General features: G+C 51.5%; 1 protein-coding gene across 1 annotated transcript in view; it reads left to right on the top strand.

The window, feature by feature from the left end:
• Positions 1-7,679: 7,679 nt before the first annotated feature.
• The window catches only part of B4GALT1 (UDP-Gal:betaGlcNAc beta 1,4- galactosyltransferase, polypeptide 1), a gene marked incomplete at its 5' end in the record, with an annotated part of 11,420 nt that continues 762 nt past the window's right edge, over positions 7,680-18,337 (top strand). Inside the window, 4 exons of the mRNA XM_010015925.1 lie at positions 7,680-7,934; positions 14,975-15,162; positions 16,554-16,676; positions 18,303-18,337. The exon at positions 18,303-18,337 is cut by the window's right edge and continues 52 nt beyond it. Coding sequence (XP_010014227.1) covers positions 7,680-7,934; positions 14,975-15,162; positions 16,554-16,676; positions 18,303-18,337 — 601 coding nt within the window. The remainder of the gene's footprint in view (positions 7,935-14,974; positions 15,163-16,553; positions 16,677-18,302) is intronic.

Raw genomic sequence — 18,337 nt, 5'->3', positions numbered from 1 at the left:
ACACCCTACTCTGTGGGGCAGGAGGGGTTCTGGGGGCACAGCCAGCCAGTCCACAGCAGTGCTGCAGTGGTGGGGCCAAAGATGGGGCATTTCTGGGACGTGGATGGAAAAGCAGTGTCAGCTCACTGAGCCCCTATCTCTCTGGGATGGAGATGGTCTCACTGCTCAGTCCTCCTGTACGAATCAGTGCCCAGAGCCCCTTGCCTTCAAGGAAAAGTGCTCGGTAAGCCAGGTGTGGATTAGCACCTCTGGGCAGGCAAGCGGCGGCTGCTAATGGCACCGGGACATGGCAAACAGCCTTTCCAGCTGCCTCCTGGCTGCAGGTGAGCTGCCACGTCTCGGGGCAGTCCTGAAGCCCCTGCAGATGTTTGTCTGAAAGCGGGCTGCTTTGCCACCTCCCTACATTGAACTTGCTTTGAGAGTTCTTGCCTGCAGATGAGTCTTGCTGAAGCTGGAAACGTCCCTGCAAAGGCTTTATGGGATGGGTTTCCCTGTGCGCTGGGGCAGTGGGGTTTGGGCAGCATCACCCTCGGCATGCAATGCCCCGCTCCTGTCCTCACCTCCCCACCGCTGGCAGCACCCCATGCTTTTAGGGGTGTGCCAGCCCTGGCACAGTGTCAGGCAGACAGACACATCTCCACCCCACCCAGCACCTGGAACAATGCTGGGATCCAGTTGCAGTGGTGTGGGATGGGATGGGATGGGGCAGGAGAGCTGGGGGTTGCCTTGTGTATTGGGGCTGCCCCTGGCAGAGCCATGTTCCCAGGATGCCACTCATCCTGGGATTGCTCTTGTCTTCCTATCCCATCCTGCAACAGGGTGGGGGGCTCCTGGAGGGGGACAGCTCAGCCTTTTTCTGATCCAGGCGCCTGTGTTTATTTGTTTTTAGTTTGCTGTTTGAGGGCCTGGAATTTAATTTTACAGAGGCAGGGAGAAGGGCTAATCACATGCAGATTGCCCGGCTCTGAGGGAGACAGCCCAAAGCTGCCTCAGTGAGCGTGTGCTGGATTTCAGCCACCGATGAGGACTCTGCTTCTCTCCCAACAGTACCTTCTCATGGAAACATCAAACTTTTTTCTTTTTCTCTTGAAAGACAACACGTGCTGTTGGTGTGAGACCTTGTGCTGGAATAGGCAGCGTTTGCAGTTGGATTAAGATGTGTTTGTCTCCGGCTGTAGGTGCTCAGTTAATCATGCAAACCTGCCATCATGCAGACCCAGTGCTGCCAGCATATGTGATGCATCCTTATGGGGTTTTCAGCCTGTTTCCCTTTGGGGTCCACAGTTGCAGAAGTCAGATGTGGTGCGAACCTGCCCAAGACAGGCCCTGAACTGATGTAGCAGGCTTAAGCCTTGCGCTGGCATATCTGCCATCTGTAAGGGGGTGCAACTTCGCTGGTGTAGACCAGCCAAAGAAAACATACCCTGATCCTTGGGAAGGCTTTATTTCCTCACTGGGATATTTCTAGCCAGACCAAAGGATTATTTTCCTTTAAGAACACTCATGGGGGAGTGAGAGGTGAGGGCAGCAAAGGGCAGCAGCTGCCAGCCAGTCTGCAAGAAGGCAGAGATGTTTTCATAGAATCACAGAATGGTTCGGGTTGGAAAGGACCTTAAGATCACCTAGTTCCAGCCCCGCTGCCATGGGCAGGGGTACCTCACACTAGACCATGTCATATGGTGGGTCACACGCCAGGACAGGGGCTTCTTGGGGCACCCACCGGTCCTGTCCCACCACCGCAGGGCTGCACCCCCATTTCGAGCCTGGCTGGTGCTGCCTGCGTAGGAGCTGGCATGGCTCTGAAGTTGAGCTGATTTTAATAGGAAATGCTCGCTTTACTAAGCTGTGGGATGCAGGTACCTGCCTGCCCTGGAGCTGCTGCGTGGGTCTGAGGGACCCCTGCTCCACAGCCTGGGGTGGGGGGATGTGCCCCTGCGTTGTCTCGGGTGGAGCGGGGTTTGTTTTTCCCAGCCAGGCCCAACGGGCCCTTCCCTTTTCTGCTGTGCCCCTGCAAAGAGAGGGTTGGGTTGGGGTTTTTTTCCTTTCTTCAAGTTCTGCTTCTCTTTTTCCAGCTTTCCTTTCACATGAGGTTTGTCTGAGCTTGGCACCGCTGGGTGCGCACGTGGCTCGGCAGCTGGAGAGCACTCAGCCAGGGCCATGGAAACGTTCTTGTCTGCGCTGTTTGGAGAGGTGTCCTTTCCAACCTCCATGCTACAGGTTTATGCTTTCGTTCTCACCAAATTAAATATCTGAGGTTTGCGTCTGGCGTCAGGTGTGCAGGTGAATTGTGCCACTTTTCCCAGTGGAGCGCTTGGGAGAGCGGTTTGGTCTGATGGATACCTCTGCAAACCAACCCATGAACCCAGCTGTCCTTCTCCACATCTCCTTCTGATGGGGCTGCACCGCCCTCCTGGGGAAGGGGTTTCCCCCCCACCCCAACCCTCCTGAACCCCCTGGGGTTGCCCTTCATAGCTACTGCCCCCTGTTACGTTACCTGATACCGCCTTCTTGGATGGAGCGTGGTGCTGTCCCGTTCACAGTCCCTGTGGGGATGCAAGTGTACAGTTCCGGTTCTGCAGTACATTGCTGATTGAGTTTCCCAACTCTTCTAGTATCCATGGTCCAGGGAGGCTGGAGCAGTCTCTAGATTTCTTATAGCATCAGGCTGAGCGGATTCTGGGCTGTTTGTGCAAAGTCTTCCCATTGGGGTCAGGGGGATGCGCACCAGCAAGGATGCGTGCTGGCAGCCTCATGTAGCAGGAGGAGTAGCTGTTGTGGCACATGTGGATGGTGGGAAGCAGGGGATGGGAAGATCACCAGGGCTGTGGGCCTGGTTCCTGTGGCTTGAGAGCTGTGCTACCTCTGGCTTCTTGCAAGCCTGTTTTGCTTCATGTGAGAAGCTGCTTCCTGTTTGTGTGCACCATGACGGCTGCGCCAGCATCTGAGCCTGCACAGTGCTTTTCCTGTGCACCTTCCCTTAGAGCAGGAACACTTCTGAGTGTCTGAGATGGGGAGGCAGGAGGAGGTTGTCTTATTTTTGTGTGCACCTTTCTCTTACCCTACCACTGCCAGCTAAAACCTCCTTTCACAGTGTTTGCTTGTGGCGCATGCTGTCGTTGCCAGCTTCCGGCAGTTGCTTACTCATGTTTTCGAGGTTTTCTTTTGCTAAAAATGTACATTGGAGGCTTGTGGAGCTGCTCTGCTGGAACTCCAGAGGAGATGATAAGGGGGCTGGAGCACATCCCATACAAAGGCAGGCTGAGAAAGTTGGGAGAAGAGAAGGCTGCGTGGAGCCTTCCAGTATCTGAAGGGGGCCTACAAGGGTGCTGGGGAGGAACTCTTCATCAGGGACTCCAGTGGTAGGACAAGGGGGAATGGGTTCAAACTAAAACAGGGGAAGTTCAGGTTAGATATAAGGAAGTTCTTCACTGTGAGGGTGGTGAGGCACTGGAATGGGTTCCCCAAAGAAGTGGTAAATGCTTCATCCCTGGTAGTGTTCAAGGCCAGGTCGGACAGAGCCTTGGGTGACATGGACTAGTGGCTTGGAGCAACCTCGTCTAGTGGAAGGTGTCCCTGCCCGTGGCAGGGGGTGGAACTAGATGACCTTAAGGTCCTTTCCAACCCAAACCATTCTATGATTCTATGAACTCCGTAACTCTGAACCCAAAAGGTGTCTGCCTACAAATCCCAGGCCAAGTAGGTGACCAGAGTTGCAAGTCCCCATAGCTCTGTCATGCCTGCCTGTTTTTAGCAAGGGGCTTAGTATACAGTGGCTCCTGTGTCAGGCAGTCACGTTGAACAGAAGCAGAAAAGATTGAGATGGAGTGGAAGGTTTGCCTAGTAAACACAGATAGGGATACAGTTTTGGCCAGTGGGACAGCACTCACAGCAAACTTCACATCCTTTCCTGGCATCAGCAGATCATGTCCTGAGTCGGCATCTTTGTGAGACAACAGCTTTGGGGCTGCTTGCTGTCCAGATAGTCAAATTTCAGTCAAAGTTATTTAAAATTAGCAACTGGAACCATGACTCTGGTTCCCAGTTGGAAAGCCCGTGTTTGCAGATTAAGCTTCAGCCTTGTCCTGCTTGGGAAGTGAAATTAAACCATCAATGCGCAGCGGGTGGTATGGTGCTGTTGCTTTTCGTTAGCCACATGGCTTTACCAGGTCTAGTTTGTTTTAGCTATTCTGTATTTGAAAACAGACTATTCAGGTTTTTCACCTTTTTTTATCTTCTTACTGACTCCAGTGAGTGTATTAACCAGGTGATTTGCATCAAGCCGGCGTCAGAAGCGGCTGTCTTCCTGTATGTGTTCAATGCCAGTGCCTGGGGTCTTCTCCCTGACCTGCATATTGGCTGCATCCCTCGTGGCAGCATTTGCAAGAGGGTGTGCTGCTTTTAAACTGATTTGATTAACTGGAGGTTAGAGCAGCACAGATCACCTCTGACCAGTGTCCGTCAGGACTCTGTTCAATGTCTGTCTTCCGCAGCTGGTTTTTATCATGAATGTGTTTTCCTCTCCCATCTTTTCCTTGCTGACCTTCCAGCCTCCTGAAGGCAAACAAGAGCAAGCACTGGCAGGGTTAGTGGTCCACGTTTAGCCCTGGGGGGCTGGTGGGTGCCAGCCTGTAAAAAGTCTTGCTTGAAGTGTCCTGGATAGCTTGTAGCTATCCTTGCCCAGCTGGAGCTTGCAAGCCACCAGTGAGAGATTTCCCCTCTAAATTTGCCTAAATGGCAAACTTTTGTGCTCTGTGTGTGAGTGCAAGCCATCAAAAGACCCTTTGTTCATTAAACCAGAAAGCATCCCCTGGGCTGATGGTGCTTGCAGTTTCTTGGGAGCAACTGGGAGCAGAGAGCTCATCCCTCTGTGGCAGGAAAGGGCTTGCTCCATGGGATGGCAGCCGCCCGGCGCCTGGGAGCAGTCAGTGCTGGCAGGGCCCTGCGAAGGGATGTGCTGCTTCCGCCCTGCTGCTTCCTACAGTGTCCAGCTGGGTCGGTCCCGCTGCTTGGCAGCAGGGCACGAGCAAGGCAGGAAAATAGCATCTCTGGGCAGAGATGCCCAATGTAATCCCATGTGCTGGCTATGACCACGGTTAGGTGAACCTGCCCACTGCAACGCCCTTTGCTGCAGGCATCATCCTGGCTGTGAGTGCCAGCTCCTAATGGTGGGCAGAGGGATGGGCAGGGGGAAGCAGGCATAGAGGTGTGTTGGGGCCAGAGGCAGCTCTGGGAGAGAACTCACTTCAGGGAAGCGGTACCCACATTCAGAAGACCGTTCAGATGCACCCTCCCAGCTCCTACTGTGCTGCTCCAGCGCCTGTCCCCCGCCTGTCCCACTGGGATGGGGAGGCTGTGCCTGGCCCCCGATCCTGCCACCACCGAGCTCCAGGCCCCGTCATGCCACTGCGTGTTCCTTCCTGAGCTGGTTCCTCCCATTCTTGGCTCTTCCTCCCGCTGCACAGCGCCCTCCAGGCTCTCCCTGCAAACCGCTTTCGGCCAGGGATGCTTTCGCCCTGGCGGTGCAGCCACAGGGCAGGCGCCTGCAAGACCCGTGGGGCAGAGAGGGTGGGGAGCTGGGCAGGCACACTGGGATGGAGCTGGGAACCATGGGAGTGCTGAGGGCACGGGCAGGCTGATCCCAGTGCCTGGAGCCTGAGAAATCGCTGCTTGCTTTCTCCTTGTGTGAGGGAAACAGGCAGGCTTGCCCGTTGAACCTGTGCAAAATGTGGAGATCGGGAGATCCCTTTGCATCCTGCCCATGACGCCAGGTCCTACAAAGTCTTACCTCCATTGTGCTGGCAGCAAAGCCTTCTCGCTGCCTCTGGGGATACACCAAGCACCTGTTTGGCTGGTCTCCTTCGTGCCGTCTCCAGCCTGACGGAGCACAGGTTTTGTGGAGCAGCACAACCGAGCTAAAGCAGCTTCTTCTAGGTCTATAACCAAGGAGTGAGCTGTACACCTGGAGCATTGTTTCTGCTTTTCTTGTAGTCACGTTCCGGGGTATGTGCAAGGTTGATTGTGATGGCCACTGTATTTTAGAGCTCTAGATGTCACTTGTGTTGTGCCCTTTCTCACGGGGCTCTGTGAGGGCAGTGTGCCCGCCACTGGCACACGCACGTAGAAGTGTATGTGCTGTGTGTGTCCTCAGAGGAGCACGGGTGTCTCTTCAGCAGGTGCAGAGAGGAGATGGTAGCTCTAAGACACATGTGCCAGTGAGTGCATGCACACGCATGTGTGTGTTCACACCTATGTGGAGGAGAGGGAGAAGGTACAGCAGCCAAATCGTGAAGGAGTGATCCCCAGCGTGGTAATGATGGTGAAGACCTGCTTTCTGCATGGGGGCCTTAGCATCCCTGCCCACTGCAGAGGCTTCAGTGGGAGCTGAATTTGCCTGCAAAGCCCAGTATACTAGGTCACCATTGCTGGGAGCAGGATGTGGCAGCAAAAGAGTTCCTTCTGCAGCTCACTACCACACTCACTGGTGTTTTGCAGCCAGCCTGTTCACCAGGGCTGGAGCTGCTGGAAGCAAATACCATGGAAAGGCCAGCCTGGATGTTAAGAGGGGGCATCCACAAAAGGGCTATGATCAACAGTGCTGCGGAGCCACGTGGCAGAGCAGGGAAGCCCTGGCAAGGGATGAGCACTCGTGCAGACACATGAGCCAAAGTCTTGCAAAGTAGGTCTCATTGGCCGTATCAGTGCCTGGGGCTGTCGCTGCCCTTTCTCGCTGAGCTCGGCCTTGAACAGCTAGTTCAGAGGCTGCTGTCCTCTCTGCGGTGCCAAGGGGGCTTCTCAGTTTTACGCACCAGTTTTGGCACAGATTATTTTGGCGGTTTCAAAACCTGCTGCTGATGAAACCATGCTCAGGAATTGCCAACCACCATGCAAATCTGGATATGCTTTTTATAGCAGTTCTGATGTGGGGCTTCTAATAAATAACAGGCATGCCTGCAGAACACTGAAAGTAGGGGAGAAAGAAAAAACAAGAACGGGGATTTTGTTCACTTTGCATATGGCGACCCTTGGCATAAGTAATTGCGTCAGTAGGAGAGCAGGACTGTGTATGATATGCTTATCTCTCAGCACTGTAAGAAATGGGAGAGAGCACATAGGGTAACACTCTTCTGTAGGCTGGTTTTATGGCACTGCTGCTGGTTTACCAAGCAGATAGGATTGTAGTGATAGGACAAGGGATAACAGGTTCAAACTTAGAGAGGAGAAGTTCAGGTTAGATATAAGGAAGAAGTTCTCTACTGTGAGGATGGTGTGGCACTTGTACAGTCTGCCCAAGGAAGTTGTGAATGCTCCATCCCTAGCAGTGTTCAAGGCCAGGCTGGACAGAGCCTTGGGTGACATGGTTTAGTGGGAGGTGTCCCTGCTCATGGCAGGGGGTTGGAACTAGGTTATCTTAAGGTCCTTTCCAACCCAAACCATTCTATGATGATGTGACTCACTTGGTGTCAGTGACTTGGTTGGGGTCTGATACCAAGAGGCTACAGCACTTGCAGGTTTGCTCTGAACAGTGTTGTACGGCTGGTCCAAGCTTCAGCATCTCTGTGCACTGCTAGTATTTTGCTTGGATCCAGACCTCTGTGTTTAAAAACCCAAAGACAACAGAAAAGCAAACATGTGAAGGATGTCTGCTCAGAGAAACAGATTGTGTGTGCTAAGTCGCTTAGTGCTGTGCCTCTCTTCCAGTTGGCGCGTTACGTGTGGAGTTCTCCCGGCCCGTGAACCTGGACGAAGTGGCAAGACTAAACCCAGAGGTCAAAGCAGGAGGTCGTTTTGCTCCAAAGGACTGTGTAGCACTTCAGAAAGTAGCAATAATCATACCGTTCAGGAACCGAGAGGAGCACCTGAAGTACTGGCTCTACTACCTGCACCCAATTCTCCAAAGGCAACAACTAGATTATGGAGTGTATGTTATCAACCAGGTAAGATGCTCAATGCATACACAGACAGGGCTTTATACTGGTATGATTAACAGTGTCTGTGCCCTCTGAAACAGAGGAATGGTTGCTTTGTCCTGAACAGCAGTGGTGTGGCAGGCAGGGATAAGGCTGCTTTAGAAAATAAATAAATGAATAAAGGCTGTAGCACCATTTAAAAAAAAAAAAAAAAAAGGAATTTAACATGAGCAATTTTAGCAATTTTGCTTTGATGATTTTGATGGAAAATCTGAGGTCCCCTCTTCCAGTCAGGCACAATTCACTCTAAAGAGCTTCTGCTTAAAGAAACCACTTGGTGAAGAGGGAGAAAATCTCTAATAGCACAACCCAATCTAACAATCTGCTACCTCTTTCCAAATGGTCCATTTTCCCAGCTGCTGGAGGAGCTGCTTACAGAGATCTTTAAGGTGACATGGTAGCATTAATACATAATCTCGCATTGGGTGTGTCATAAAGCCGTAGGATTTCACTTTCTTGAGCAACTTCTGTTCATGTTAGTAATAGTGCACAAAGTGTCAGGATGAAGAAAGAAAAGCTGTGGCAGTGGAGTCAGGTGAGTGATCTTCAGGTGAATAGAACAGAAAAGAAACAAGGGGCTTTTTTGTTGGTTTGTTGCTTTTTTTTCCTCAATATCTGATGGCCTTAGACCTGTCTAAGAAAAGAAAATGACATGTTTCATTCCAAGTAAGCTATCTTAATTTATACTGTAATGGTGGTTAAATAATTGGGTGTTGCCTGGAGAAGCTTAAAATGTGTAGGTATTTGCATGGGCTGCAGTGTAAAGGGCAGAAGCAGTTCTGAGGGCCCCAGAGGAGACCTCCAGCTGAACAATCTCACAACTCAGTTTCTCTCTTGAATGTGTATTTATATCCTGTTTTCTCAGCTTTGTGAAAACTGGTATGAAATAACACGGTTCTATAAATGTAACTTCTTAAATTTGTGGACCAGCTGATGTGTTTGTGCATGTCAAACACCATGAACACTGAAAGTGGTTGCCCAAGTGATAAATTTCCTCACAGAATTGAAAGTAAGGGGAGACCTGTTTCTAGAGAGGAAACCAATACTCTGTTACTACTATTTCTCTTACTTTGCTCATTTCCAGGGTGCTAGAGATCTGGGCAGAAGTGATTTGTGGGGAATTGGTGGTAGAGCTCCCAAGCACAGCAGCCGAATTGCTCTGGTGTCTGCAGCCAGCTGTGCTTGTGGCTGCATTGCTGAGGACACAAGGTGTTTCTACAGCATGCGGACTGGCATGCTGTGCCCTAAAACAGCCCTATAAGAAGGCCCTTCCTGTGTAATGCAAAAAGCAGCTTCTGCTGCTGTGGTCCAGCAATGCAGGGCCAGCCCCAGCCCTTCATCCTTCAGGCTGCATCTGCTTGCACAGCAACGTTTGCTTGTGCAAGGTACTGGTGCCACGAGGCTGCTTGAGGCATGGTCCCCATGGGTCACTGGGTGCAGGTGGGTGACGGTGGCAGGGCAGTGTGCCTCCCTTTCCTGAGCGTGGCTCGGAAGCCAGGGTGTGATGCCAGCAGTGGTCTTGCAGTGGCTTTGTGGAGGGCCATGGTCTGGGGACCTGCTTGAGGGTGAGCAGCCGTCTCCACTGCAAAGAGCCGGTGCTGCAGCCGGGGCAGGCGTTTCCCCACGAGTGGTGTTCAAGGGTAAAGGAAAGCGAGGGGTCCAATCACATGGAGCTGTGCTGATGCCTGTAAAGGCAGGCAGTGTCCAAAGCCCGGTTGGAGTTCCCGCTGCTGCTGCGATGCTGCATGCTGGCTTGCATTGCCCTGTGTTGCTGGCTCCTCCTCTTCTCTGGTCCTGTCCTCCAGCGCTGAAGCAAATGCTGTTTTCAGACACATGCCTTGAGCAAAGTTGGGAATGAGAGTGATACGTAGTACACAGGCTATATATACACCCTGGACACATCAAGCAGTCAGATCTAGGTTAGCAAGTGAGACTACCTGATGTGTAAATTAAACATGCTCTTTCTGCATGCCTCTAACAAGCTATGTCTGGAAGAGGCAGAGTGGTCAGTGGTAGTGTGTCTCTCTTAGGGGTATGTGGAACATTGAACGTAGAGTTGCAGAAAATATATTAATTCTGCCAGAAGTACAGTAGGAAAATGGTCTTATTTCTCTGCTGTCTTGACAATTGCTTTTCTCTTTTTCTTGTCTGTCCTTCCCTTTGCATCTGCCCTCCTTTTTTTTTATTTTATTTTTCCTTCTAGTGGGGAAATATTACCTTTACTTGTTAATCCTGTCTATATCAAAGCAATCACTGAAGCAAGGAGACTTACTGGGTGATCTGGTTCTTACACGCTGCCTACGTGCTCTTCTGTGCTCTGCATCTCATAGAAAGAAAGAGGAGCGCTGAGCCCTGCTACTGCTGCACTGGTAATGTCAAACTTCTTCCTTTCAGCGCAATGTGTTTCTGTCACAAGTCCTGTCTCCACCATGCTGTTCTTGCGTGCCTGAATGCCTCAGGGCAGGACTTGGCTGAAGTCAGGGGGATAATGTTTGTAAATGTAACAGGAGCCAGTGGGAAATATATATTATGCTTCACCCTCCTCCCTTGCCCCAAGCAAAACCCAGGCCTGACACATGGAGTAGCAGTTGTAGGATTTTTCACAGATGAGGGCATGTGGCTGTACATGCTTTCTGTAGCACCCACTCAATGCCATGCAAGCTTGACTGCACTGAATGAGAAGGCAGTGTTGAATTTGTAGTGCTGCAAATGCCCATGCATCCGGACTGAAGTTTGGGAAAGGGGAGACCTAGCAAATTCCCTGGAAACCACACAGTTCAGCTGTGTTCCACTGGCCCCTGCAGCATCCTTGGTAGCCATTTTCCAGAGTGTGAGTGTGTGTGCATGTGCCTGCAGAGTGGTTGGGCCATCACACTGATCCATGTTATTTTGTAAGGGGTATCAGGACCCTGCATGTAGGCAGAGGAGGAAATTGTGCTCAGCTCCTGCTTGCCCTCACAAGTGGTGGGGGAGGCGAGTTTCCCCTGCAGTTGCTTTCTCCTAAATGTCTCCTCGTGTCCCTGTAAGACTCTGGAAATCTGTTTTTGCCTTCTCCTAATGTCCATTGGTGCATGGACTTTAACATGGACATTGTGGTTCAGGTTGCCATGCCAGATCCCTGGCTTAGCAAGCAGTCTCCTCTTGGAGGTGATGGTTCTCTCCTGGCTGGCCGGAAACACGTATCCTCACCATTTCCTCCCTGAAGTCTGGAGAGTGTAGGATTCAAACAAGAGAGATGCAGCTACGGGTCCTCTGCAGTGCTGTGCAGTCTGCAGGAGGAATCCCAGAGCTGCCTTCTGCACGGAAGTGGGAGGCAAGACAAAATTGGGACAGATGGCTTCTTGCTAATTTTTAAGTCCTTTAGCTTGAATGACAATTCCAAAACTTCAGTTTTATCTGGCACTAAAAAAAGGTAGCATGCTTTGGAAGGTTTGGCTGAGCAAACCAGATTCAGCAAAGGTAAGGGATGGGAGGTAAAAAAGCCTCAATGTTCTTTTGCTCAGGCTGATCATCTCCAGGTGTGAGAAGGAGAGAGTGTTTGATCCTCTAGGACTGAGGCAGGAAGTTGTCTCCCTTCAGCCAGTCTCTCGTGGACCAGGGAATGGAGTTGGCTTTGGGTGCGCAGGGTGAGACAGGGAGAGTAAAATAAGGAGCCGCAAAAGGGTGCTGGGCACCAGCGCTGAACTCAGGTAAGGGCTGTTTCAGGACAAGAGAATATGGGGGAGAAGTTGTCAGGGGAAAAAATAGCAGAAGCGTGTTTGGACTATGTCTTTTCTGGTTGAAAACCTAGGAAGTAAGCATGGATCCTACGTCTAGAGCTTGGCTGCACTGTCAAAGCAGCAGTCCCCTGTTCGCTGTCTCGTTCTTCAGGATGATGCTTCTCTGTCTAAGCAAGTCCATACTAATCCGTTTCCTTGTGGCAAATAACAGGGAACCTCTGTGGGATGAAACGCTGCCAAGCAGAGGCAAGGGCTGGAGGTTGCTTCAACTCTGCTTCATCTGTTTGCTGAAGGAGTGGTACTGTGCCTCGCACTGTCCTGGCCGGGACAGCAGCACAGAAAGGAGATTTCTCTGCTTTCTTTCTTCTTTTTTTAATTTGTTTCTTTTTATATTTTTTTTTCCTTCAAAAAGCTGGGGATCAGTCAGAGGTGGAAGTCTACAGCATGTTTCTGAGTTTTGGGAGATCTGAATCTTGGGTAACAGCAAGCATGCCAATGCTTCCACATTACCTTAGATAAAGAAACAGAGCTTCCTCCAAAAAACAAAACCTCTTGTCACTCTTCTTTCACTCCGATACATGCTGTAGAGTGCTGCATACCTCTTGGGACAGAGGTAACCATCGGAGGAGTCACAACTAATACCAGCATTGCAAGGCTTGCTGCGTGAGCTACCTGCTCACTGTAAAGCTACTAAAAAATGGCTTGGAAAGGAGTTTTCTTTTTGGTTGTGATTTCTCTTTTCTTGATACCCCCGCTTCCCCCTCCCCCCAAGCCTTTTGGATCTCACAGTGTGAACCTGTGTGTCCATTTGGGAGGAGAGCAGCAGTGCTCGTGTAAAGTGTTTGCTGTGTGTCTGGTCTCTCTTCACAGAAGGGGCCCTGGTGTGGCCTCGTACGGGTGAGGGGACAGGAGGGGTCCCGGGTGCTTTTGGTCTGGTCACAACACTGTCCTTTGGGTTTTTTCAGGGAGAGGTTTAAGATCGAAGCTCCTCATAGCACTGTTAATCCCTAAGTGTCACCTAGAGGAGTCAGAGGCCACCTGAAGGCATGGTTTAATTGTGGCTGAGCCTCTGCCTGTAATAACATTGACATGAAGTGCCCTTTGCCTTGAAATTTCATTCTGAAAAGAGCAGCCAAAGGGTATGGAATGGAGATAGTCTTCTAGAGTGGACCCCAGCAGGTGTTTGAGGTGAGTGAGCACACTGAATTGTGCATCAGTACCAGGAAAAGCCGCCCTTGTGGCTGTGGAGCCAGGGACCTGAGGAGGAGAGCTGGGCAGCCCCCTTTGCTGGGGAAGAAAACCCTCCTATCCCACAGCCTCAGCCACTCCCTCTCCCCAGCCTCTTTGTTCGACTCACCCTCATTTACTGCTCTCAGGTTTTCACTGCTCTTACTTACATATGATGGGTGATCGTCTTCCCACCGCCTTAGTAATTGCGTGAACTCTTTTGTTTCAGGTGAGGATGCTGAGAATTTGCTCAGATCCTCCTCCACAAAAGCTCACTCCTCCCTGTGAAGTCATTTATGCCTGAGGCAGGTGATGAGTGCTTTGAAAACCTCGGTTTGACACTTGCATGTTAAAACCTTCATTTGAAAGGTATTTGTGGCTGTTTCAAGATCCTGCCTTGGCTCTCTAGCCACAGGTCCATTAACCAGTATGGGTTAAACAGTTTCCAAAATGATTATTTATTAACCAGGCAAAGCCAGTCTGGAGAAGGTGATGTTTTAAGCTGCTGCTCCTTGGGCACAGTGTTTTGTCTGTCCTTGATTCGTGTCTCATGCCACTGTGGGTACCACAGGGTGTGGGCATGGCTTGCCCAGTTGGAGGAGTGGGATCCTTTGGCTCAGCACTGCTCAGGGGATGTGGAGGAGGAAAGGTGGGATGTGGTAGAAGAGAAATGACTTGGCAGTCTTGGTTTCCAGGCTGGCATAATCTTCAGCCTCTTTCAGCAATGTCCTGCGAGTTTCCTCTGCCTGCTTTGTTGCCCTGCACAGGGCTTGGGTTTGAAGCTGCTGCTGCAAAGTTGAGTCCTGGGTTGGAAACCCTTACTCTCCAACCACTGGTATTCTTGGTTTTGTGGGTATGATGTTTTCTCAAGAGTACTCGAGCAATTTGCAAGCCTGTACTTGTGTTCAAAGCCACGTGTGCTTTTGAAATGTGTCTGCCTGAGAGAGGCCAGGCTGGTTCTCCTCAGGCACCTTGCTGCTCAGGGACGAGAGTGGAGATTTTCCTGCCCTGCTCTCCACAGGTCCCTTTGTGAACTGTGCCTGTCCTGCGATAAACGTGACCTGCTGCGGTGTCAGCTCTTTTCAGCCCTTCCCATCGTGGTGACTGCCCTCCTGGTTCCATTTTCCCTACGAGGCCCCCAGGACAGATGGTGGGTTGTGCTGTGCTCGGGCTGGCAGAGCAGCAGCAAAGCAGGGGCTGTGCACCGCCGCAGATGGTGGTGGTTGGCGTGCAAGCCGTAGCCCTTGCGGGAAGCAGGTCACACTGTCCTGCCATCCAGTAAACAAGGCTGTGTGTCACAGCAGTGCCCTTTCCAGGGCCCGGGCAGCGTTCTGCTCCCGTGTGTGCACAGCTGCACACAGCTTGTCACAGGAGCAGGGGCTCCTGTTGCTACCCGGTGCTTTGCAGATCAGGTCAGGCATGTGATGCTTAGCAGAGGCCATGCCAGTCCCGCAGCCCTGTTGTGGCAGAGCTGAGGAGGAGGGTGCCAAAACCCTGGCCACAGAAAGGTTTTGGTCCATGGTCCTTGTCCTGGCAGTAAGCTATAGCACTGCCGAGGTTTCTCTCTTCAGCAAGGGTTCCATCTTCCAGACGGGCTCATTTCTCTTTGATTTTCTCAGCTGCTGTGGGAAGTCCCAGCTGCTTGCCCCACCGGTCCATAAATCACTGAACTTAAATCCAATTATCGCAAACCTCAATCTTGAAATGCCTGTGTGTGGGGTGGGATGGGGGAACTGCTCAGCATCAAACCTGCCCTCTTGGAGCCTCCCATCAAGAAACAGGAGCTGAGCTGGGGCCAGCCTTTCCTCAGCTGTCCGCGGCTGCCCCTGCATTTTGCAGCTGGCTTGGATGCCATCCTCTTGTGGGCAGCATTCCAGGGGGGGTCTCTGTGGATGTCCTGTGGGATGCTGTGGGGGGAGTGCTTAGGCTCAAGCTCAGCCCATCACAGGCACACCAACCCCATGCAGCGACACTGGTGTCCAGCAGCAGGTAAGAAACTGCTGATGTCAGCTGTTACATTTAAGTCACTTAACTGCTTTTTCTTGTTTTGTTTTAATTTAGGATGGAGAGGAAGAGTTTAACCGTGCCAAACTGCTGAATATAGGATTCACAGAGGCTCTGAAAGAGTATGACTATGATTGCTTTGTGTTTAGTGACGTAGACCTCATCCCAATGGATGACAGGAACACCTACAAATGTTTCAGCCAGCCACGGCACCTCTCTGTATCCATGGATAAATTCAGATTTCGGTGAGACGCCTTTTGGAAGGGCATTTTGTTCTTCATGTTGCTGTTAGGCTAGCAGGCCAGGCTCAGCGTTACACATCCCCACCCTCTATGAAAGCATGGGAAAAAGTCCCTTGAAAAAGCCTGTCTTGGCGTGCGTGTTCCTGCAGGGAGCGGGTGGCTGTGAGCAGGATGGGATCAGATCAGATCGGCTGGAAGGGAGGAAAGGGGGAAATGCAGCCGAGTGGTTTATTAACATTCACAACTTCTGGAAAGTGAAACGCAGAGCAAGGAAAAACTAAGAGCCCGTCGTTCTGCAGATGCCTGCGTATCCCTTCTTGTGTTTCAGGCTGGAAGACAGCTAGTGTTTCCACCCAGTCTGAAAAGTGAGACACTCACGCAGCGAGAATTATGTGCAGCTTTAAAAAGACTGCACCAGACGCTATTTTAAGAGCAAAATGAAGTATTTTTGGCTGTTCGATATTGGGCCGCTGAGGGAACTGCCCTAAAGTCTGAGAGCAGCATAAAACGAAATGCCTTTCAGCATACATTTGCAATCAGCAAGCTGCTCTAGACAAAAAATGTGTCTTGCTTTTCCTTTCTATGTTTTCCTTTTCTTTTCCTATCCCAAATCCCCAGTGGGAAGTTTCAAAGCTCATCTATACAGTGAAAACCAGTCGTGACCCTGTGGTGGCCAGTGGTGCTAAAGATACCCCCGTGTTGGCGGCAGGACTCTACACGTCCCCACTCCAGACCCTACTAGCTCTGCAGGACAGTCACCAGCACCACAGCAGCTGCAGTTTCTTCTTGCAGCTAGGTGAAGCTTAGGGCAGAAGTGCAGGCCCTGGGAGTTTCTTCTGCTTGTTGAAGCAGAGGCAAGTTGTGCAGTAGGTCCTAGTGATCCCTCCATAGGCCCTCTCCTCGTGCTGTGGGTCTGAATTTCATCAGTCCCTGATCCCCTGGTGATTTGTCCCCTGCTTTGAGCAGGAGCTGGATGGCTTTGTATGTGCAAGGTCATGCTGCTGGCTCAGTTTTGGGCTGTGAGCTTTCCCTTGGGGCACTCGGGAGCCACAGGAGCCACAGGAAGAGAAGGCTCTGTGGCACCTCCAGTGTCTTGCTGAGCTCTTGCTGCTCCCAGGGCATGCATGTCACCTATCTGTCCTTTGGTGAGGTGATGTGCTTCTCACCAAGCTATCCTTTGAGGACCGTGTACTTCTTAGTGAAAGGCTGTGACCGTTGCCAGTTGCAGAATACTTGCCAGCTGTATTTGGGACTGGGTCCACCAGCTCCTTCTGCCTTGTGGTGGGTGCTGGCTGGTCGCAGGCTGGGGTGAAGGGCAAACCTTCTTTGGGTGGGCAGGCTGCTCCTTGGCTAGCACCTCACCTCCTCTAATGTCCTTTTCTCTCTGCTTCCAGGTTGCCTTACAATCAGTATTTTGGAGGTGTGTCTGCCTTGAGCAAAGAGCAGTTCACAAAGATCAATGGGTTCCCAAACAATTACTGGGGCTGGGGTGGCGAAGATGATGACATTTATAACAGGTAAATAAATACCCTCCTTGACATCTGGAGTGCTTCCGGGGTGGGGATGAGCACAGATCTGCTACTCTCACCTGGATGAGGGGGTGCAGGATGTCTTTTCACCCCAACCATGGGAGCCTCCCCTCCGGGTGGGGGACAGAGGTGGCTCAGCGAAAGCGTGTTCCTGCTGGGTGCTGACACCCCATTTTGCAGCTCCCAGGGTGGGTCCAGCTGACAAACATCCCACCCCTGTCCCACACACATGACGCTTGTTCCCCACACAGCTTTGCAAGCACCCACACCAATGCACAGGCTGAAGCAGCACGCTTATGGGTGTCCCAGCACTGGCTGAAGAAAGGGGATTTGGGGCATGGTGAAAGGAGAAGACTTTCACCCAATGCAGCCCAAGGCTTGCCTGGGTCTGCAGCCTGGTGGCGGATCCCTTTGTTCCCAGGGGAGCTTTGTTTGTTGGGCTGTAAGCAGCTCTAAAGAACACCGTGAGCCGTTGCTTCCTGCCCGGAAGGAAACCAAGCAAGGCTCAGAACTGCAAGAGAGGAGGAGGAAGGTGTTTGCATGGGGCAGGCTGGGACCACCCCTGCCTGAAGACCAGGGCAGAAGGAGGACATGGCCTTGTGCTACCGTATGCATTTGCGTCCCCAGGGCAGTCACTGAGAGTGAGAAGTCATTGAGGGAGCTCAGATTTGGGAAGCTGTCTTTATATTTCTCAGTGGCAAAATCACTCTGCCTGGTCTTTTCTTAGGGCTTTCCATGCTTTTCCGGACTTCCAGAAGGGTTTTCCTAAAAATGCTTGTACCTTCCTGAGGTTCAGCACTTCTGTGTAATAAACCAAATGAGAGACAACCTTCCAGTGGGGCAGGGCATTCAGAGAAAGGTGGTAGTCCTCTCTTTTGGGGGCACTATTTTGGAGGAGCAGACGATGCTACATAGAAATGAAAAGGGAGACATGCTCCAGCCCCCTGCCACGGGGAGGGACACCTTCCACTAGACCAGGTTGCTCAAAGCCCCATCCAGCCTGGTCTTGCACAGCAACCTGTGCCAGTGTCTCACCACCCTCACAGTGAAGAAACCAGGTACTTTTCCAGCATCCAGCAGTGTCTGTGAACGGCAGGTGCCTTGCCATGCAGAGAGCATGCAAACAAAGGCAAACTGTCCTTCACCCAGTGGGTCCCAGCTGGAACCATTGTGGCTCTGACCGTGTGACCCCCGCCATGCTCCTTCACCACCACTCACTTCAGTTTCCACCGGCACTGCAGCTTTCACATCCCAAATGAATGCTCTTCTGGCTTTTTTCCAGATAGGTTAAAAACTAGGTGCCTCCCATTCACATTCCAGCCTTCAGCCTGGAACAAGATTAACGTGGCCGTAGGGCGCTGGTGTTGTAGGTGAGCATGCAGTGAATTAGGAGATCCTTGGTGTTGGCAGGGGGACATCTCTTTTCCCCATGATGATGTGCCTGTGTGGAAAAGGTCTGTCTTTGCCTGCATTCAGCATTGTCAATCCTGCAAAAGCACTAGCAACATCCTTAGAAAAAAAAGGGCAAACCCCAGTGACGGTTTACGGAAGATGTGGCAGAGCACCCCACGTCTGTTGCCTGTCACAGGTGGTTAATACAGTTGGTTTTTACAGGCTGGTGTTTAAAGGCATGGGGATATCCCGTCCAG

The sequence above is a fragment of the Nestor notabilis genome, unplaced genomic scaffold, assembly GCF_000696875.1.
Source record: "Nestor notabilis isolate BGI_N333 unplaced genomic scaffold, ASM69687v1 scaffold13860, whole genome shotgun sequence".
In the NCBI taxonomy this organism is placed as follows: Eukaryota; Metazoa; Chordata; class Aves; order Psittaciformes; family Psittacidae; genus Nestor; species Nestor notabilis.
This window is presented reverse-complemented; position numbering and strand designations above follow the sequence as displayed.